This window comes from Astatotilapia calliptera, chromosome 8 (genome assembly GCF_900246225.1).
Source record: "Astatotilapia calliptera chromosome 8, fAstCal1.2, whole genome shotgun sequence".
NCBI lineage: Eukaryota > Metazoa > Chordata > Actinopteri > Cichliformes > Cichlidae > Astatotilapia > Astatotilapia calliptera.
This window is the reverse complement of record NC_039309.1, coordinates 3,714,076-3,737,656: the sequence shown is the minus strand read 5'-3', so window position 1 is coordinate 3,737,656 and position 23,581 is coordinate 3,714,076. Positions and strand designations below refer to the sequence as shown.

General features: G+C 40.3%; 1 protein-coding gene across 3 annotated transcripts in view; it reads right to left on the bottom strand.

Annotated features, from left to right (window-relative positions):
• The window catches only part of fmnl1b (formin-like 1b), a 36,504-nt gene extending 17,680 nt beyond the window's left edge, over positions 1 to 18,824 (bottom strand). For all 3 annotated transcript variants that reach the window (XM_026177938.1, XM_026177939.1, XM_026177940.1), the window contains exons 1-9: positions 17,986 to 18,824; positions 6,614 to 6,697; positions 5,595 to 5,678; positions 4,662 to 4,735; positions 4,317 to 4,400; positions 4,047 to 4,190; positions 2,973 to 3,060; positions 2,534 to 2,610; positions 620 to 713 (exon numbers count right to left, since the gene is read on the bottom strand). In XM_026177938.1, coding sequence (XP_026033723.1) covers positions 620 to 713; positions 2,534 to 2,610; positions 2,973 to 3,060; positions 4,047 to 4,190; positions 4,317 to 4,400; positions 4,662 to 4,735; positions 5,595 to 5,678; positions 6,614 to 6,697; positions 17,986 to 18,138 — 882 coding nt within the window. In that variant the 5' untranslated portion in view covers positions 18,139 to 18,824. The remainder of the gene's footprint in view (positions 1 to 619; positions 714 to 2,533; positions 2,611 to 2,972; positions 3,061 to 4,046; positions 4,191 to 4,316; positions 4,401 to 4,661; positions 4,736 to 5,594; positions 5,679 to 6,613; positions 6,698 to 17,985) is intronic.
• Positions 18,825 to 23,581: the final 4,757 nt, after the last annotated feature.

The window sequence follows — 23,581 nt, the reverse complement described above, 5'->3', positions numbered from 1 at the left end:
GTCCATCCAGGATGTATCCTAATAACAAGGTAAGCCCTAGACCTCTGAAATGAATATGTGGTTCAGAAAATTGGAAAACAAAGCAGATTTTTGCAGCACAAATTATTTACTAAATGACCTAAACTTTAAATTTCAGCCAGATCAGCGGATTAACTGATATTTTCCATTATATTTTAAGTTATATGTTCATATTATTTTGGTAAGAACTCATAAAAACTACATATAATGAATGTGAATAAAAAAATAGTCATTTTAAAATCACTAAATATCCATATGAGTCTTAAAAATCCTAAACTTTTCGTGCTCTAAATGAGATACTGGTGGAGAAATCCCCTTTACAGCGAGCACCCAGCTTAAATCTAACGTGCATGTTTTAGTATGGAGGGCCAAAACTTCAAAAATTAAATAACAAAACACATCATTACTACTAGAAGCTGTCTCAGCTTATTTCTGGTCATCTTCTTGTTCACCAATGTTGATTAAATCAATCAGAAGCTCAAATTAATTCAGTTAATTAATGTTCACACAGAGAGCAGGAATCTCCTAAAGCGGCAGCTACCAATGACACACCTCAAAAATACATGTGATGACTGTCAGCCACTGCAATGACTCTACTGACCTCTTTGAAGTTGTCAAAGGCGGCGAGGATGATGTCATGACCTCCTCTCACCAAACACACGGCCGCCAGCAGCTCCAGCACCAGAGCTTTAGTCCTGAAAAGACGATTGACGTTTATGCACTGCCCAGCAACTACTTTAAGATAAGATACCTTTATTAGTCCCATGTCTAATAAAGACGCGGGACATTTAAAGTCCGTCCTGAACACTAACACCTCGCAGATAATCACATCCATAGTTCTTGTACACTTTTCAGCTTATAGTTTAGTATACAGTGGCTTGCAAAAGTATTCGGCCACCTTGAACTTTTCCACATTTTGTCACATTACAGCTACAAACATGAATCTATTTTATTGGAATTCCACGTGAAAGACCAACACAAAGTGGTGCACACGTGAGAAGTGGAACGGAAATCATACATGATTCCAAACATTTTTTACAAATAAATAACTGCAAAGTGGGGTGTGCGTAATTATTCAGCCCCCTGAGTCAATACTTTATTGAACCACCTTTTGCTGCAATTCCAGCTGCCAGTCTTTTAGGGTCTGTCTCTACCAGCTTCGCACATCTACAGACTGAAATCTTTGCCCATTCTTCTTTGCAAAACAGCTCCAGCTCAGTCAGATTAGATGCACAGCGTTTGTGAACAGCAGTTTTCAGATCTTGCCACAGATTCTCGACTGGATTTAGATCTGGACTTTGACTGGGCCATTCTAACACATGGATATGTTTTGTTTTAAACCGTTCCATTGTTGCCCTGGCTTTATGTTCAGGGTCGTTGTCCTGCTGGAAGGTGAACCTCCGCCCCAGTCTCAAGTCTTTTGCAGACTCCAAGAGGTTTTCTTCCAAGACTGCCCTGTATTTGGCTCCATCCATCTTCCCATCAACTCTGACCAGCTTCCCTGTCCCTGCTGAAGAGAAGCCCCCCAGAGCATGATGCTGCCACCACCATATCTGACAGTGGGGATGGTGTGTTCAGAGTGATGTGCAGTGTTAGTTACACATAGCGTTTTGCATTTTGGTCTCATCTGACCAGAGCACCTTCTTCCAAATGTTTGCTGTGTCCCCCACATGGCTTGTGGCAAACTGCAAACGGGACTTCTTATGGTTTTCTGTTAACAACGGCTTTCTTCTTGCCACTCTTCCATAAAGGCCAACTTTGTGCAGTGCACGACTAATAGTTGTCCTATGGACAGATTCCCCCACCTGAGCTGTAGATCTCTGCAGCTCATCCAGAGTCACCATGGGCCTCTTGGCTGCATTTCTGATCAGCGCTCTCCTTGTTCGGCCTGTGAGTTTAGGTGGACGGCCTTGTCTTGGTAGGTTTACAGTTGTGCCATACTCCTTCCATTTCTGAATGATGGCTTGAACAGTGCTCCGTGGGATGTTCAAGGCTTGGGAAATCTTTTTGTAGCCTAAGCCTGCTTTACATTTCTCAATAACTTTATCTCTGACCTGTCTGGTGTCTAAATCCAATCCAGAATCTGTGGCAAGATCTGAAAACTGCTGTTCACAAACGCTGCCCATCTAATCTGACTGAGCTGGAGCTGTTTTGCAAAGAAGAATGGGCAAAGATTTCAGTCTGTAGATGTGCGAAGCTGGTAGAGACAGACCCTAAAAGACTGGCAGCTGGAATTGCAGCAAAAGGTGGTTCAATAAAGTATTGACTCAGGGGCTGAATAATTACGCACACCCCACTTTGCAGTTATTTATTTGTAAAAAATGTTTGGAATCATGTATGATTTCCGTTCCACTTCTCACGTGTGCACCACTTTGTGTTGGTCTTTGATGTGGAATTCCAATAAAATTGACTCATGTTTGTGGCTGTAATGTGACAAAATGTGGAAAAGTTCAAGGTGGCCGAATACTTTTGCAAGCCACTGTAGTTTCATGTTCAGGCTGTGCGTGGTGTTTACCTCGGGTTTCTGTCGTTCAGGCTGAGCGTGATCTCGTTCACGCAGGAGGGATGCTTCATCACTTGGTTAAACCCCGACTAAGTAAAAAAACACAAAAATCTGCCAACAGTTTGCCAAATAAGATTAAAGAATGAAATGAAACATGACCAGATTAAGTGGCTCTTGTGTGGACCAGAAAACAATATGAACTGCTGAAATGAAACAATACTTTAAAATTGAACTGAACTCTGACCTTACATATGGCATTTGTTTCTTAATATGAATTTAAAACAGCAAAGGACAAGTGTATAATAAGTGAATATCAACATGAAAAAATTACATTACCTATTCTGACATTTTTTGCTATCTTTAGAGATTGACTGATGGGAAATAAAAGTTAAACTCTAAGGATCAATTAATAAATAACAATAATACATAGTGTGTAAGTGGTTTTAGATACCTGGTAATTCATGATGGCACGCAGACACATGATGCAGAGATGAACATCATCTTTCTGGCTCACAACACGCGAGTTCCTCAAGGCTTTTCTGTTTTAGAGAGGTAAATCAGCCAGGTTTAACTGAGGCTTAACTGAAGAGCCGCTTTAATAAGACCTAGAATAGCACTGAAAATAAAGCCAATAATTATTACCCATTTACCCACTTTTTTAGAAGAATGTGCCAACTAATTCTTAATGAATTAATTTAGAAATAAATAAATAAATAAATAAAGTCCATCGTCAGAAACTGCAGACTCTGTTTTAAGAAGCTCAAAAACTTCTGCAGTAAATACTTCAAATAATACTCATGCCAGCCATCATTCACCAGATGAAAACAAAACCACTGAGAGCATGCTCTCATAATTGTATTTTGCGTCACTTAGCGACATGTTTCACATTCACACCTAAGCACACCCCGTCTGAACAAAAGGACCCCAAACACCTACGTAAGGAGGCGTACTCGCTATGAGAGGAATGCAGCCACTTCCCATCAGAAAGATAAGAAGGACACGTCTGCAGCTGCTGAAGGTGAAGGCTAGGAGGAGATCATGATTTGAGTTTAAAAGCATGTGACCCTGCTCATTCCCAAATGACCTGTTAGGAGTGACCAATCACTTTCACTTATGCATTAAAACAGCGCATCACAGCACACACTCCAAAGGACACTTTACGTGTAAATTAGCCACATCGGCAGCTTTTTAAAGTGGTACTAATTGAGTCTCCAGGGTTGAGAATGAGCTCCTACGACTACATCAGCTGAATGGAAATAGGTCCCTGCAGCCAGCTTTAAGAAATCCTTAACAAGTTTTGCAGTGAGATGTGGATCATGGGCGTGCTGTCGATATACCCTCGGCCATGTGTCTATTTTTAGAAAACTTGTTTTTGGATAAACACTTAAGTCAGTTTAAAATGTTACTTTTCTCACTTTTCGGAGTATCAATAACATCAGTAAGTCATTTTAATGTAATAATAATGAAATAAATTAAAGTAGCCCATAAATTTATCACTGTGCTTTTGGTGTTTGTCACACTGTACCTGACTGTGAAGGCCTTGCCACCCTTCAAGGCGCTGTGTGTGGGTGAGTTGCTGGCACTTCTTTTCAGATCTTCCCCTGGTTTGTCAGTAGTTTTGCCTTTGTCTGTGGGCAGAGTGCCGTTGTCCACAGTCTCCACCTCATACCTGTGAGTATCACCATAAAAAGCAATGTTAATTAAATTTTGTGACCTTCTTGGACTAGTGAGTGACTGTGTGGCTGAGACAGTTCAGCAGCGACTGCTCTGAGATATCTTGTAAGCTGATACCTACGTGACAGCGCTGTGGGCGACAGACAGATAATCCACAAGAACGTCCAAACCCTGGTTCTCCTCATTTAAGAACTCCTGAGCCCAGCTACAGCAGGACAACACAAAACAAATGTAACTCAGAGGCAGAGCATGGCAGGAAAAGTTAGTAAAGAAGTGTTTTAAAAACATGAGTTAAAAGTTGTAATTTTGCTAATACTCACTATATTTCATTAAATGTGTTACAGGTGGTTGAAGAATTCACATTTTTATTTGAATTCATTGCTTCGGTGTAATTTTGTGTGCTATAATCAGCTTCTTATCTCTATCAATGGTACAATCATATTGTACCCACATGGGAGAGACTCACCCGATGTGATTGGTCCTCAGGGAAATCTCCAGCTCTCTCAGGACCTGTGTGGATTCCTGGACCCGTCTCCTAAACTGATAAAGCATATACAAGGTGAGAATGAGGTCAAAAAAATACTTAAAGATATCTTATTATACTCATTATAATATATTAAGTAATTGATCATTATGTGCCTCTCTGCTCTTCATCCATTTAAAGTAATCCACCTAAAGAACCTGCTTTTTCAGGTTCGAGAAACTGATAATTCAAAACAAACAAACAAAAAAAACAACATTACTAAAGTTAAAGGTGGTTCTGCGAGCTACGGAGCTATCAGGTGGTCTTTTAGTTGCATGGACTGGACTGGACTGGATTTAGTTTGCACTTAGTTTGTTGGATAAAACAGCTGAAATACCAATATTTGAAATACTTTTAGATTACAGGTGATGAAAAAAGACTGCATATTGCCAGAAGGCTTAGCTGGAGGTGTGTCACTGCATAGCTACTGACTAACCAGAGGAGTTTGGAGGTTTTCTTTTATTATTTTTAAAGAATTAAATAGAAACATTTCAGTTTTTCCAAACATATAGCCAAGGCTCTACAGTCTATGAACCTTGGCTTATCCAGGTGTTGGCTTTACATAACATGATAAAGGAATGCTGGATATATTTGCAGTCAGGAACAGGGGTGTCCTAAATATTTTTAATAAGTACAGAACAGTAATCACAGCACACAAAGTAACTCTGCCTGAACAGACAGGGCCAACTTCAACCCACAAATATTTCTTACAGTAGAATATTTGTGGTGCCGTTCTATTTCCTGCCTCAAAAAGCTCAAGAATTTTATCAAAAGGTCTAAAATCAATGAGGCTTTTTCAAGAAGTTCATGTTTACTTTTCGAAAACAAACAGAAGCTTGAAATTAAAATGTTTGATTTGAGTTTGCTCCGATATACCTTTCGACTGACTCCTCCGTGATCCACAAAGCTCTTCAGCTTCTCCAAGTAAGCAGATGGTGGATTCTTCACTTGAAAGCGCTCCTAAAGATGGAGGAAAGAAACATTCAGACCTCTAATTATGTTTGATTGCAGCGCTGCAGCGATGGGGAAGGCAGGGCAGAGCTCAGCCGGGGTCTCACAGGAACAGGCTGATTACACCGCCTCAGTTATGCAAATGGTTGAAATGATTCGACTGCCATGCAGCGGCTACGTTCTCACACACACACACTTTTCACTGTTCACGGCCTTTAGTTAAACCGAAAAACTGACACTTTCTGAAATGTGCCAAACTGTTTACTTGAGAAGCTGTATGACAGCAACGGGTTTATCTATCGCTCTCGCATCAACATACAGGTTGTTATGGACTCTCTTGTAGTTGCTATGGTGGTGTACAATATTGATGAGCTTCCTTGTGTTAGTGTATACGTAAGTCTGTGTTGGTTTCTTAACTTTGGCATTCAGCCATCTTACAAGAAGTTCAATTCGATTAATTGATTAAAACCGTCCTTTAACGTTTCTTCTTTTATCTACCTTTAATGGCTTCTCATGTTTGTTTACACTCCAAGCCTATTAACATGTACTTTACTACAAAGCAGAATCTCTTGCTTAGCGAGGTAACTTTACATTTACCTCATTGTCAGTGTTTACATTGCTGTGGTAATTTGTGCTGTATCACTGCCTGCTGAGTATAAACCCCAGTGTGCAGGTAGAGTAGTAGGAGGGTCTGTAGGATTTTAAAATCTTTGTCTTTCACTGTTATGACTATAAAATAATAAGAAATGCATGTTTTTAGGAACATCTTTATTTCTCCTTTTTTCTGTTGCATTTGTATTTTCTTAAGCCTTATAGACTTCTCCTTGCAGGCCTTTTTTGTTCTTTGCAGCTCAACCCACTGCAACAGAAAAACTCAGTTACAGTTTATTAGAATAAAAAAAAAAAAAAGTAAATAAGTCCTGAACAGAATATTGAAAGTCTACCTGGTCACAGATCAGGTCCCACTTCTTCTCACTGTCGTACTGGCTGAGGATCTTGACCTTGTCTGGAGGAAGATTCATCGTGTTCTGGCAGCAGAAACACATGAAATAAATGTTAAAAAGTCAAATCTGTCGATTGGAAGCAATAACCTGCAGAACTTTTTCACATTGTTCACTTTTTATGTAGAGGTAAGTCAAAGAAAGTCAGAGATACAAACGCTGTTGATGGTTCACTTATGTACGAGCACTTATGTTGAATGTGACATGTGAAACAAACACAAATGAAGGGTGTAACATGATATCCACAGGGGAACGATGAATGAAAATAAAACATAGGAAAATCAAAATAACTGGGATTTACCCCATTGCAGAGCAGACAGTACACATAGACATTCATATGCGTACACTGCGATCATTAGAATCATATAAATGTTCCACATTTACAGTTTGATTACACTCAGGTCCATGTGAAATCACTCATTTTGGTAGTCAAATGCTAATTTGTATTTTGAACAAAGGTGTGTCGGAGCTGCTGCACCACTGAAATCTACAATAAGACTGCAAAGTAAATAACTTCAGCATTCTTAGTGTACAACTACAACAACTACAAGTACAAACTAGGTAAATGTTGCTCAACACAAGCAAGTTACAGTTCATATACTTAGCCTATTATGATGCAACAGCAATTACCACAAAAAATGAATAAATAAAAAATAAAATAGTGAGGTACATGTTCTATTGAGGACAAAAGGACAATTTGACATTTTTTAAGAAATGCTATTTACGATTAATATTGATCATTGTGCTAATGGCTCACATACATGCAAGGTGTGGTCAGACTGCTCTTCTGGTTGGATGTTGGAGTAACTGAGGCGTTTCTTGTCTGAGAATGTGGAGACTTTAAATGCACCCGTTTATCACAGGCTTTTGTAAGTGGTCAGTGTGTACTACGCTTCACCGCTGCTAGCTGGAGTCACTAAACTGAACTTCTCCACTGTGTGTGGGCTTTTTAATGACATATTTAAAAGAAGAACAGCATTATTGTGTAGTACAAACCATCCAAATTCTAGCATTTTAGCGGTGTTACTCAACACTAAACAGCAGATATCTGCATTGCTCTTCTATTTTGTTGTTTACACAGTCGATTACCCTCATCCTCTGGTCTGTAATTTATTTATTTATTTTTTATCTACAATGGCTCTAATACCCATATATATAATTCTACCATGCTACCTTGTAGCTCTTTCTTAAAGAGGCTTGTGAAAGAAGGCCTACTGTGCGTTATTTTTCATTTTTAAACAGCATCAGACCATGCTGCCACAGTAACCTATATTCTCATTGATCTCTCTGTGCTCTGAATTATTTACAGATACATTCTGTGTTGAAAAACAGTCATGTGAATGTGTGAATATGGAGATCTTCCAGGAACCAACATGGTCACAGGCACGGGGTCCTCTCAAGCCCCTTTGACGACATCTTCAATAATTAAAGACTCTGCTGCAGGCCGTTATAAGTCTGGCAGTGAGTTACTCTGAGAGTCACAGGTCTTTGTAATTATCAGCTGTATGCTGTCATGTTACACTACAGTTTAATCACATATAGCCTACGTCTCAGAGCGGGATTTTAGTTCACATTGTGTTTTGAAGAGTGTGTGCTGATCCTCCCCTCTGATAAAGTGCAAGTCAGGATGCTGCTGGTTCTATACTCCTGATGTCAGCTGTTTGACAGATGAGTCAGATACTGTCAACCAGACGTTTGCTTTTGTTTATGATAACTGATATCAGATTATAAAAGTTGCTGAGAAGTAAAGATAAAAGATTGTCACCACATTCCTCCCATTTTCACAACTGGGTGGTGTCCCAAACAACAAACACAGACACACGAGCGGCACCGACTATAACCCACAGAGTTGTGAAACTAGGCTAGTCGACAGGAGAATCCCGCTCAAGCATGACACACAGCTCCTCGTATCTTATCTGGTATCCTGAGCAACTCGGGCATCACAACCTCAGCATGGTGTCAGTGACACTGACTCAGTCTGCTCAGGAATGTCCCTGTCATGTCACCAACAAACAAATTCACACCACTGTCTGAATTTGAACTTCTCAAAAATTTAAGTCAGGCTTTTTATTCATCCAGAAGTAGAGGCCGAATCCCACTAAATGCTAAAAGATGGAGAGCTGCTGTCAGGCATGTCAATCTGGAAAATGGGTCAGTAGATCAATGCTGGATGTGCATCTGATAAATCAAGCCTGATGAATGAAGCTGGTGGGTCAATACGTGCTGGTTATGTGTGGCCGGATGGAAACTGAAAGAGAAAAACAGCACTGGCATTTTCCAGTGTTGGGTTTAAAATACAACATTAGCAGGACACGACACGGCTTTGGCTCCAATATAGTAACATAACACAGACCTGTGTGTGACCCACAAACACAAAAACCTTGTAAGTTATCAGACTTTAAATCACATTGTGTGTGTGGGGGGGGTGGCCCTTTTGTCATCTCTTCCCAGTCTCTAATCTACCACATCTGATGAACCAGTCGAAAATGCCTGACACGGTTCAAACTTATAGTCAGTCTGAGACAAAATCCCTGAAGGAAGTCCAGTCTATTTGATTATTATCCTGAACTACATGCAGTACTTGTTTTCTAAAGCAATATGCAAGGGGTTTGATGTGTTTTATTCTCCACCGTCATGCAATACAATCACCAGATGTTTTGCACGAGGGCTGCAAACTATGTGTATGAAATTTCATGCCAACTAGGAAGCATAAAAACTGCAGTTCACTGACAGGTGTGTCATCACAGCTCACTGTGCTTGTGCTTTTCTAGATTCTGTGGATTGTTGTGGTTAATTAATCAGACCAGTAAAACTAGAAATATTCTATCCATCTCTTAAGTCTGATGTGATCAGCCATCTGGTCTAAACTCTTCTTCGATTCCAAAACTCAAACATGACTGAGAGCTAAAAATGGCCCAACTACTTTCATCTTCAATGAATTGTGAGCATGGCTGCTCTCTTAGGTGTCACACTGAAGTTCAACAACATGGCAGTGATGAAAAAAAGGATTTAGAGGTTAAACTGACTTAGACGTTAGCGGGAAGTTGGCTTGTTAGTTTCCATCTATGGATGAAATCCCACGTTATGACTCAGAGATTTATAAAAACTGAAACGTGCAGCTGTATTGCTTCATAAATGAAGACAGAAAGTTAAACAGCAGCCATGTTTATGGGGTTATTGAAGATGGGCTAGCTAGCATATAATGGTGTGCTACTAGGTGGCTGCCTACAGACCTATGGTTAGGATAATATAGGAAAGCAAAGATGGAGGATGAATTTTAGACTTTTATCGCTCAACATAAACCAGTGTGAGGGTGTAAAAGAGATGAATGCAATCATATGTCAGAGAAAAGATGCTGAAAACGAAGCAAACTTCAGTCCAGAGAAGACCTGGGACAACCAGTCAACACGCTGCTGTGTGGTTTGGATTACTCGCTATGAAAAAGTCTCATGCCCACTCTTTTTTGAAGCATTTATATGTTTAGTGTCCGGCAAACTATGAGCCCAAGAGTTGAAAAAGACAACAGTTAATGAAAGCAGCTTGGAGCACAGAAGAGCTAGCTTAGACCTTCATTCGATCCTCTCATCTAAACACTAAGCACTAGCAGAGGCTACTACAGATGTGCACCTACACATACGTACATGTACAAAAAACACGAGCGAGGTTGTTATGTATTGATTTTGTTGCAGTAAAATAATAATATTCCTACAAAATGCTAACATCTGTATTCATACAGCTGCTTTTCCATAACAGCTGGTTCAGCGATGAAATGCTTTTAAATCTTTAAAGCCATTTGCCCCCAACTAATAACATAAACTGACAACAGGCAGCCTGCAGTGCTAAACATGGAAGCAGGGAGAGGCTATAAAAATACTTTACATAAATGAGCCATTATAACCTGTATGGAAATCTTCTGATGGTCTAGGAAGCTTATGAGAGGCATATAATGATGATTATAAACAGACATGGTGTGTAACTGTAGACTTTTCCTTCTGCAGGAGGACACAGGCAGTCTTGCTGATGGTCGATTCAGGTGCCGGAGATAAAAATTCCCCTTTCAACAAACAGCAACACAGACAGGATGAACTTGTTTTACATGTAACATAAACCCCAAAATAAATGATAACAATTACTTTATTTTTAGGTTTCTTGCATATTTCAGTTTAATAATGTTTTAGAGCTTTTGTAACCTGTTACCTCTTTTTAATCCCTTAGATTAACAAAACAGTTATTATTTTGGCAATTTTTGACATTTATGACAGCAGGAGGTGCTGTTAAAGTTCAGTTATCTGATGAAATTAACTCTGCTATGGCTTACATATCTTTTATTTTTTATTTTTTTGCTTCTTGTATTTTATTTCTTGCTTTTTCCTTTTTTTCTTTTAAATCGGTTCAATTTTCTTTAAACATTTCTAAAAAATAAGAATTTAAATTTAAATGAATTAATGTATTTACTGTGTCACTCCTGGCACTCTTGGAGCCTTTTTCTTTGTTAATTCTTGTCATTAACTCTCTGTTGTGACAATGCCAATTGTGTGCTTGTTGCTGTATACGTTCACTTTTTCTCTTAGTAGGACGAAACTATTTGTTTCCGTCTTTACACGTGATTTAGTTATAATACCAAGAATATTACTAGACGTGTGCTCCAATTTAGGCAGAAACAATGAAGCTGGCATGCTGCAAAGCTTGTTTTCCAAAAGACTTTAAGGTTGTCAGCAAACCCCATTTATGTCTAAATGCTCTCTAAATTAAGATCATCTTTTTTTTCCACCGAGTATGTTCGGATGCACAAAGAAATATTCTGTGCTAGCAGCTGATCACATAATCACGTCCCCTGTGTGTCGTTAAAGGCGCGATCTTCTCTAACATCATCAGGTCAGCAGGGAGTTGTGCATGTGACAGTAACATAAAACACAATCTGTGAGGTGCTGCAGTCATCAGGCTTCACATGTTAATGAGTTTAATTTTCATCTCGAGCTTGCTCTTGGCTGTGTGCCCTCTGCGGCTCATTTTTATTTTTTAAGACCTGCTAAGTGTGAAGGCATGTGGCAATCTCCATGGCAACCTGCACCGTAACTGCCTCAGTGCTTTGTAGGCTCACGAATCCCCCCGGCTATTTTTTAAAATTAAGTGGCGTTACACAATAAAATCAGTGACCTTTACACCTGCTACTACACCACCAGAGAAGCGGTGAGACTCAGAGGCTCAAAGCAGCAGCAGAGATGGAGGACAGGGTATCATTTCTACAAGCAGAGTAAAGCTAAATGATGCATGATGCTGACTTCCTGAATCCCTGATGGTTCTGATTGTCCCAAAAGGATGGATCAGTGAAATTATTATCTTCACAGAAAATGAATAATTACTTATGATTCAGTGCTTTTCCTATCTTTTCCTACTGGATGTATATGCTTTCATCTTATGCTAAAGGCGATCATCACTGCTCACTAATCTACCTTTAAGTAATCCCCCAAACAGCTAATTAGAAAAGTAGAATTGGGAAAAATACCCCAAATGATTTTCCAAAGTTCAAGATGACATCTTCAGATGATTTGTATTTTTTGACCTACAACTTCCTGACATTCTGTTTTCATTCTGTTATCAACTACCTGCTGCAATATTGTCACTTTATGATTTGTTCACAGTTCCTAAATATCAAGATGTTTGAGAAAAACTACAACATAGATTGATGCAATACAAAAATGATTGTGAGGGTGCTGGGAATTCCCCAATTTGGCACACGTTTCGTTATAAGGAGGGCCTGAATGGAGTCCCCCAATTATCCACTGTTAGTGGGGTAAACCATCAGAGAGTTGAGGGTTGTTTAGTTGATTGCTAGGGTAATAATCACACAATAACAGGATGATGGGAAAACTAGGCTAGTATGGCATCATTCTATCACAATATACAAAGATGAAGGTAGAATTCGAGATGGCAGGATTTCCACAAATACAGGCTCTTGTTCATTTTCATTCTGTTATTATTACATTATTGCTGTACTGTGTTGATGCATGATAATGTTCTGCAAAGTGCGTGACACCCCAAGCTGCAGTGAATTGCATCCACATCTGCTCTGCTTTTAATGTACTTCCACAAATCTCTTTAAAATGTCTCATGGAAATACAGCCAGTGTTTTCTATATTTAGTTTGAAACTGATTGTGGGATATTGGGTATAGATATCAGTGGGGTTACAGAGGAGACAGATGATGAAGAAACAGAAATAACAACAAAACCCCACCAATAATTAAAGAAAAGAAGCTGGTTATTCTATAACGCTGCTCAGATAAGAAACAATAGATTGATACTGGCAAAATGTGATTATGAATTGTTGAGTTCACGACGCTACTGAATCCACTGTGATAATCGTCATGATTCTGGGATTTCACACAGATTGCCAGACACAGCATCTTTGTATTTTGGTCGGAGATAATGATTCTAAAAAAATTTCAGATTCATTGGAGTTACAAAAAAGTTAACTGCACAGAACTGAAACTTACTGCAAAAATTGAATAAGTGGAGTTAATGCCCATCAATGCTTAAAAGAACCCAACACTTATAACTTATAAGCCTGTAGAAAAGTACAGACTATCTAAAAAAGAAACTGAATGTTCTTTTCTCTGCTTCTTCCTGACTTTGTGCATCAGTTTATAAGTACAGTACACAAATCCGCAGATGTACATTTACAAATCCACCCACCTGCCGCATTCCCTGTTGGGAAATATGCAAAGTGTTATGTAAAACACTGAAGGGAAAAGTACTAACTGTAAATTTGGACGTGACTGAAGCCTTTGTGCAGTCACTTTGTCATTCTGTGCTCTATGTTCTCTGCAGGTTTCTGCAGCTTTAGCATTGATTCTTTTATTGCGGATTCACATCAAAGCATCAAAATGTGAGTAAAGTATCATAAATGCTGCCTCACAAACAAACCTGCTGGCTCATTTTACAAACAAATACATGCAAATGCGCACGTGCTGAACACACAGAGCACTATCCACCTCCCATCTCCGAGCCCTCTGACACACTCTCTCCGCTCGTCCTTCTGAGCCACTGCGGAAGGAAACCAGCAGCGCTTTGCACACCAACAGGCAGAAACTGGTTTGTATGCAGACAGAGTATCTTCAACACTGAGCACAGGAGATTCAATTTATTATGCACACTCGGCAGAAGACATAAGGGTGGGAGGGATAATCTATATTTGGTAGGATAGAGAGGTGATGTAGCAAAAAGACAGAGAGATTGGGGGGAGACGCGGTTGCAGGATTTAGGCTGTTATTATTATGGAGACACCTGAACATTCATACAAAGTGCTGCAGCTCTGCGATCAGTGACGCCTGCAGCAGTTGGCACAAGACGCTTGCTGCTGGCACATTAATTCATTGCTGTATCTTTCACACAAATCCTTCCACTGCAACACTGGCCGAGTTTACTCTGATACTGTAAACACATTCAAATGAAAGCAAAGACTGCAGTTTAGGCTTAGAAAAAAAAATATTGAAATAATGAAAAAAAGGTTTGTAATTCAACATGACTTATTTGATAACTGGAGTGTTATTATGATGTTATTATTATATTCTGCATGTAAAGTGACAAAAAGACTCACAGATTAAAGGTGGGGACCCTATAATATTTTTTTTGTGAAACATCTTAAAAAATAAACAGAATTATTATCATTTTGTGCTGAAAACTATCTGAAAATACAGGGTAGTATGCAAACTGGCAAAACTCTGTAGTTTGCAGCATTGTGGTGAAGTTTATGGTAATACGTCATGTTGGACTGAAGATGCTGATTAGACTCAGAGCCATGAAAGCTTCTGAATGAACAGGTTCAATCCAAATAATCTCAGAGCAGCAGAGCAGGTCAGCTGATCACTGCCTATAAACAAATCTACTGGAGCTCACAAGGAAATGATTAGATGATGTTCTTTTCTCCACATTACAGTACTACATCAGATTTTAGGATTTTCCTGCTTGCCAGACGCCCCTGGCTTCACCCATTAGTTTGTGAACTCACATTTTGAAGCTTAGGATTCAGGATTTTGGTCAAAACTTCTGAAAGCATTGCTTGGACAGTGCTTACGGCTCAGCTCTGAGTTGGTAAACCCTGACATCACTTCAGAATCGAAGGTAAATTAATTGGAATCTCAGGGCTCATGTGATTCTGCTAAATGAATTTCATCCCGACTGTCCACTAAATATCAAAGAAATCAGCTGAAGTGGTTTGGAGATATCCCACTGAAGGAAAATAAAACATTATCTCCTCAGCAGAGGAAATTACAACTCTGCCTCTCACAGGCAGCATTTTCTGCTCACACACACACACACTGACTGAAGTGCTTCACTTGGAAGGGAGCAGCATTTATCAGGGCGTTAACTGATTGCCTTTCACCTTTAGGAGCCGGTTTTGCTAAGTATGCTCACTGACAGCACGTCTGGGGCCTGTTAGCTGTGTTTCACACTATCAATTCTTCAGTGTGCAGCCCATCATTATGATAGGACTCAGAAAAGAGGAATGCGGTTAATCATAGAAGAAGCTGTCTGACCACATATTGATCATAGCTGCCATCTTTCACTTTAGCTGTCACTGTGTAGACACGAGTTCAGTCACTGTTGCTGCACATGTAACAGCTCAGTCACAGCTGGAGTTGCACTCAAGCAATGCTTTGAAGACTTAATGATTCTGTCATCCACCCCACTGGGTGGTGTGGAAAACAGGCGGGCTTTTCAATGAAAACACAGTATGCTGCTGAAGTTGGAGAAACATCACAACAACAGGCTCCCACTGTCACGGGCCGCCGGGGCAGACCGTGTGGAGTGAGTGGAGGACCCAAGAGCAAACAGAGGTGAGGACACAAAACCGGACTTAACAGAAGGCGAGCCTTTATTTAGGGCCAAAAACTTAAGGAACAAGGCAGCAAAGCAACTGAGGGAAAACCTGAACATAGAGTGGGAAAACTATGGCTAAACAAAGTACAAACTAGGACTAGTTAAGGCTGGGAAACTATGACAAGGGGTAGGGGAGATAACACAGACGACGCGACGCAGACTACATGAAACACAGAGACTAAATACACATGAGGGATGATCAGGGGAAGTGGCCACACATGGGATCACAGCTGACACACATGAACCTAACGACAGGACAGGAGGGTGCAACTGAATACACTGACAATGAATACAGACTTACAAAGTAAAACAGGAAACATGGAAATTAGACATGACAAGAACTAAACATAACCACGCAGACAGGACTCATGACCCAGGGAAACTTAGTACAGGGGAGATGACATAACTGACAGCATGAACTTGACAGTACAAGACACACAGACATAAACACACGAAGGGCAAGGGAGACTTAATGCAAGGGTAATATATACAAATGGCTGGGCTACCTTAGAGAACCTAAACAAACAATAAACATCAAAATAGGCTAAACATAACACACTGGGTCACACGACCCAGGACCATGACACCCACCTTCTGGTTTCTGCCTTCCTACTAAAGTTTTGCTTCAGGAATTTGCTCCACCTCAAGCTCATGAGCAGCACTGAGGTCGGGGCACAAGCGTGACCTCCCCTGGAGCAAATGTCAAAGTAATGTTATCAGCAGAGGTGCTTTAATCGCTTTTACATCTTTGTGTTCAACATCTGGTCTTGGGTAGAAGAACTGTTCCAACATCTGTGCAGATGTTAAGGACGACTCCCAGTCCTAACCTGTAACCCAGGGGTGTCAAACTCAAATACACAGTGGGCCAAAATTCAAAACTGGAACAAAGTCGCGGGCTAACGCTAATATTTATTGAAATATATTTATTCCTCCAGATATAAGAATGAATCTTTTCTTATGGACTCAAACACGTTTTGCTGAAAAACTGAATATGGAACAAGCAAAGCTTAATACTAAACAATATATATATTAGCTGTATAATACCAGTAGGCCAGCTCTGATAGTAATTTGGTATGGCTTCGCGGGCCAGAGTTTGACACCTATGCTGTAACCGCTTTCTTATTATCTGAACTAGCCGGGGGTTTATAATGCTGAAAACGCAAGGAGGATGTTTTCCAAAAGTTAAGGCACATTAAGTTCACCATGCAACAAATGAGGCACAATTTAAGTGTGGATAAACAAAAAAATGGGTGTTGTCCAAAGAAAGGCTGTAGCGTATATGGCGAGGACACTGTGTGACCATCTTTTTTGCAAATCAAAAGTTAAGAAACAAAGGCACGTGTCTGCATGTCGGTATTTCATGCTTCGGCTGACTGTATCTATGTTGTGCATGGAAAAAATCGGGGCGATAATGCTGCTGTTTCAGGTGGATTTATCTGTTTTGCTCATTTCAGTTTACTTTCTGTTTCTAGATTCTAGATTTAATGATTTAAGCAGATATGTGGGCAGGTGACAAGCTTAGTCTTAGACTGTTGTCTGGTAGGTAAAGTAATGAGGAAAGTAATGACCTGTTTTCAAAGGAAGTTACTTTTATGAGCCCAACACCAAAAACAAACGTTGTTGTCGGCAAGTTCTGTGATGCCGAATAAATCACAAGGAAATCATTTAAGATATCCCAAAACACCTGAGTATCTAAAGAAGGACTAAAAAACACACACTGACAGAATATATTTATGGCCTCTGTAATGATCTACATCCATTCAGTATCACAGTGTCGTTAGATTTCAGTGATGTAGCTTCTGAATTATTATCTATCTCTCTGATTTTCTTTCCCTTACAGCTACGCTCCTCTCATTTGAGCTTCTTTTTCAGAGCTTAAAGTTTACTTCTGTTTACTAATTCTCTTGATTTGATAAGCGCCCCCTACAGGAATAATAAAGTAATGACTTTGAGAAGACTAACGAGGACCAACTTAAGGCACCTGCATTTCACTAAATATAAAATCAAACAACAAAGGTGATGCAGCATATGACCTAATCTACATTGTCTCTTTCCTAATATCCAAGCGTATTTTTGGCAACGTAATCTTCTCTCATTGGTAAAACTTTGATACATGAGTGATTTATAAGTACTAGTATAAGTACTGAGATAGGGCAGTAAAGAATAGAGGCACCTTTTACTAAGCTGTAAACAGACCTGACTTCCTCGTATCATTCTTTCTCTAACAGGGAGCAGTGAGCCTAAAGCTGCGGTAAGCCTGAGCATAAAGGAGCTCTTATGTATCTTTTCACAGAAGCTTTGTGTACCTGGCACAACGATAAGCTTGTCCCGAGGACGTGCACATTTTCAACATATTCCACATTCTTTGTTTCTTTCTATTGTGGCACTCTTGCTTTTTCCACTTGCAGCACGAAGTCATGCATTCGTGACTCACCAGCACAGCGTTGAAGCGTTCCTCCAGCTCTTCTTCAGGTGGCATCGGGAGTTTCGCTCCGGCTGTTTGTCTCTGGGGCCCTGTGGACCCCGGGCCCGATGGCTTGCCATCCTTTCCCTGAGAAACCTCAAGGCTTCCTGCTGCATTCCCCATGACTGGCAATCCAATAGATCCAAAAAACACACATATGCACAAAACTCAAAAGAACAGTCACTGCCAGAGTCTCAAAAAGGATCAAATGTGGGTCTGTCTGCTCATCCAAAGTTAGGTTCTGTGTAGCTTGTGGCCTTCCATTATCTCCACAACTCCTCTGTGTTGGTTAACATTTATTACTTGTCAGCTTTCAGTTTTCTGACAAACAGAAGAATGAAATCCACCCCAGCCTCTGAATGACAGCTCAGACCTGGCTCAGGTCCTAGTGTATTATGAAACCCTAGAAAGAGGGAAGGGGATATCCTGACAGGGACGGACGGACTGACAGCTGAGCGAGTGACAGAGGAAAGGGGGAGGAGGGAGACTTCAGAGCCTGAGGCAACTGCTGAACAGCAGGCTGAAATAACAACAGGAAAAAAATCAACAGAAGAAGATAAACAGCAAAATATAGGCAGCACTTTGGTGTGGAGGAAACTCAGGAGGAAACTACTCCCAAAGCTGCTGCAGGTAAGCACACTCAGCTGGAGCTCCAGGTGATCTGTGGAGGTTCTTCATCTGCTGCTGGATGCTGGTAGTCGGTGGACCTCTGAACTCCATATCCAGAGTAAAAGAAAAAAAGAGGGGAAAAAACAGGGAAGAGCAGAGAACCGGCAGGCAGCTACTCTGTCTATCCGACAGGAGAGAAACTGAAGGCAGCAGTGGCATTAGTTAATAGCACAGAGCACTCTGGGTCCTAATGCCTCCCTATTCAGGCTGCACCTGACCATGGGAGCTTTCAGAGAAGGTGTGTCAGATGCATTTTAGTTCATAGGCCACATGACACTCAGTCAAGTTCAAGTGGGCCGAACCAGTTAAAGCCAAACAATATACAAAAATATCTTTAGTTCATGAATGCAAAGAAGTACATTCTGAAAATCACATTTTTTTACTTTTAAAGAGGAACTCGTTTACAAAAATTTGATCAACAGCTACTAATCTCTAAGAAAAAATGAGATTGCTGCAGTGAAAACATTAAACTCAACCAGAGCAACAGAATAGCTTAAACAAAGAATAATTAATAAATTAAAGGAGCATCTCAAGAAAAAATGAAAGAAGTTACAGTATCATATGATTGTTGGGTTTTTCTCTGTATGTATGATTGTAGGGTCTACCTTTAATTTAATTTACAATCTAAATAACATGCAGTTCTCTGACGACTCTGCAATAGTCGGCCTCATCACTGATGGTGACGACAGGAAGTACAGAGAACTAACACAAGGCTTTGTGGACTGGTGCCAGCAGAACTACCTCCAGATCAACACTAATAAAACCAAGGAGCTGGTGGTAGACTTCCACAGGCACAAACATCCTCCTCTGCAACCACTGAACATCCAAGGTATGGACGTCGAGGCTGTGGACAGCTACAGGTACCTTGGTGTTCATCTGAACAATAAACTGGACTGGACTCATAATTCAGACGCCCTCTACAGGAAAGGGCAGAGCAGGCTGTACCTGCTGCGGAGACTCAGGTCGTTTGGGGTGAAGGGCCCACTCCTGAAGACCTTCCGTGACTCTGAGGTGGCCTCAGCCATCTTTTATAGTGTCGTCTGCTGGGATGGCAACCACTCTGCCGGGGACAGGAAGCAACTGAACAGGCTGATCCGCAGGGCCAGCTCTGTTCTAGGATGCCTTCCGGCCCCAGTGGAGGTGGTGAATGACAGGAGAATGGAGGCTAAGCTGTCATCCCTGTTGGACAACATCTCCCACCCCATGCAGGAGACTGTGACAGCACTGAGCAGCTCCTTCAGTGGCTGCGGCACCCACGGTGTGGGACGGAGAGATTTCACAGGTCTTTCCTCCCCACTGCTGTCAGACTCCACAACAAAGACTCCAACTGATCAAACACACACATCCACACATGTGCAATAAGACTACGGTAAGTGCAATACTCGTTCTCTGACAAAGTTGTATTTTTAGTCAGTTGTATAGCATTTGTATTCTATTTTTATCCTATTGTATATATTATTTTATTCTATTCTATTCTGTACAGTTGTGTACAGTATCTTATTCTTATTGTATTCCAGTGTTCTCTAATTTTTGCTATATAACTTTGCACTGTCCAATTTCTGCTGTGACAAAACAAATTTCCGATGCCTCTTCATGTGATATATTACTTGATGTGGTTTCTTGATTTCTTTAGACCAAGCACTGAAGGTCAAGATCAAACACTGAGCTCATCAGTCGCATACCTGCTGAAGTTCAGGGTCTGGCTGGGCTGGGGTCAGCAAACATTCAGTGTCAGCATCACTCTGGGTTCCTGGCTAGCTTAGCGTTAGCATGGTGTCTGTGCAGATGCTTGCAAAGAGCCAAAGTGATGTTAGCTGAATGATGCAGCTGTTTTGCTCGTGGATGTAGTGTACCATTTACCACAAGTGCTCTCGTCCTTTTGTGCAAACGAGTAAAAGTTATGTTCACATCCAGGCTGTAGACTGCATCGCTATTCTCCTCCTCAGACACATGAAATGAAAAGTGCAACTGTAACTGGTAAGCAGGATCGACAGATAAGCAGACTATCAAACATATTGCGAGAGCAGTAAACGGATAGAAAAACACAATGAAACTATCAGTCATGGATTGGCCTTCTCAGAGCCCGGACTTCAATATTATTGAAGTATTCTTATGACAGATAACTAGTATAAGATCCAAAGAGATATCAGGGCCAGTGCAGGAAAAACATCATCAGACCAAAGACCCAGAATAAAGCATAAACTTTAAGAGTAGCCAATTCAAGAATCTGGCATATTCTTAAATAAGATGAAGGCACTGGCCTCCTCAGCAACACCAAAGGCAGAAGACAACCAAAGAGTATGATGACATGGTCAAGAAAAACAATAATATAACATGTAACCACATCCAGAAGACTTTGAAGGAGGCAAGCATATCATTGTCTACAATGAACAGGAGGGAGCTGCTTTACTACAGCATTTGGTGACATTGATCGATTCAAGACTGCAAGCAATCACTGTCTTCATCCAAGTATTACAAACAATTCTGCATCTTAAATGTGCATAAAGACGAATCTAATTCTTGAAGAGTTCATGTGAATGTTTTGCATAAAAAAACAACAACAACAACAACAAAAAATAACCCTCAAATTAAAGCTCAAATCTGCACTTTGATCAGATTTACAAAAAAAATTCTTTGTCAATTTTATGACACTAAATCCATTCATGTCTTGTGTCTTGCATTGTTTGAACAAAGGAGAAATCCATCCATCCATCCATTCGCTTCCGCTTATCCTTTTCAGGGTCGCAGGGGCGCTGGAGCCTATCCCAGCTGTCATAGGGCGAGAGGCGGGGTACACCCTGGACAGGTCGCCAGTCTGTCGCAGGGCCAACACACAGGGACAGACAACCATTCGTGCTCACATTCACTCGCACAAAAATAGAAATAATGAGAAAACGCCTCTTTAGAGGTCACACTATTCTTAAACACCACATTTTTAAACATCTGTACTGACAGAGCTTCACCACCACCGCATCCTGAGGAGCAACAATAAAATAGCTTTTATTATTATTTTTAACTTTAATGGAAAACTCCAAAACAATACATCAGCCTTAAAATCATAAACACTGACGTGATGTGTAATTTAAAGCCACAGACGTTGGAGGACTGGTACTTATATAAGTCAAAATAAAGCAGTTCATGAGTCTTTCTAAATTAATAAATAATCCATCAATCAATAGTACAAATGGAAAGTGAGTTTACAGATAAACATTAAACACTCATAAAAAAAAAAAAAAACATTGTTGAATTCAAAATAAAAACAGCATTTTTTTACAGAATGCAGTAATTAAACAGATTAAAAATTCAAATTAAGATGTGTTGGATGTGTTGCTCCTCAGCATCACAGAGCAGTTTTAGAACAACTGAGAGTCATAAATGCTTGTTTATTTATTGTGTATTTGCAGATACAAGCCCAGAACAACTTTGGGGTTTTTCTTCCACCAAAGTTTTAGAGACTTTTGTCACCACAAACACACCAAACAAGTGTTCCTTCAAAATCTGTGCATCTATTACTCATACCTGCTACAGACAGAAGTACTAAATGCTTAGTTTCTAGGGTTTTTATTAAACCAAGAACATCACAGTGCTGCAGATTTATTAAAACAGAGATGGTCAGTGTGGAGGTGAGATCCGACTTACTCTTGTCTCACTGTGTTAAATCAAAAAGGGGACTTAGATTATATTAAATATGTTTAACTTTCCTCAGCTCTGTACCTGTACGCTTTACAGTGTCCTGTCATCTAAGACTTTGTATCAGGCTGACATCTTGTGGGCAAAACTGTATTACAGTTTTCAAAGAGTGGGCTAAAGATGACACGCAGCAGTGAAATGGACCCAATCAGAGCAGTTGGTCAAAGTCAAAGGAGCTGCTTTATTTTTTTTATATCACCTTTATTTAGACAGATAAATCTCATTGAAACACAAGGTCTCATTTTCAAGAGCAGCCTGAATGTGTTAAACACACTATAGTCATTACATTTCATAAAACCAACTAACTGGAAAAATTCAACTAAAAATAAAATAAAAGACTGTAGAAATAAAACATTACAAACAGGAACAGCCATGCAATGATGTTTTGTCTATCATCCTTACAATTTATTAAAAAACCCTTCAGTTCATTTAAGCTGCACAACTTCAAGTACTGTTGTAATTCGTTCCAAGTATAAGGAGCATTGTAGGAAAATGCCTTTTTCCAAGCTCTGAGTTTATAGTTAGTTAATAAGGTGGGATAGCCACATTTTTCTAAGGGTAGTGTGAAAGCTGTTTTCCAAACATCAGGAACAGTATTAGTTTGAGTGGAAATATTACAAATATGTGACACTGGTTGGGCTATAAGACCTGCAGCGAGGTGTAAGAAATAGGGAGGAATGCTATCAGACCTACTGATTTTTTTAGGATGGGGAGAAAGTTTACAGGAGGGGAGGAAGAGAAAGATAGAGAAGAAGAAGAGGGAGAGAGGAAAAAACACTGAGAATCTGCTGAAGAAAAAAAAAGACACACCAGAGAATCCACAACATGTGCCTAAAAAACAGTAAATAATAAATAAGTAATGTTACTGAACAGCACACAGTACTAATAATACAAGCAACAGCCACAGTGCAGAGCCCACAAGGGGCTGTGACGTTGAGCCCACAGGCTCTGCCGTGGTCCACACCAGAGATTGGACACCCAAGGGCACCCCACCCCCAGCAGGGGCCCTGGGCAGGCAGCCACAAGTGAGTCAGTACACAATCACCTGGCACTGGACACCGAGAACCACCAATGCCACTGGCAGGGAGTGTGGTCGGGGGAAATAGACCCCACACAAGGGGAGTCAAAACCCTATCCTGACACACAGACATATACAACAGACTCACAAAGACACAATAGAGAGAGGGAGAGAGATGCTATAGATCTT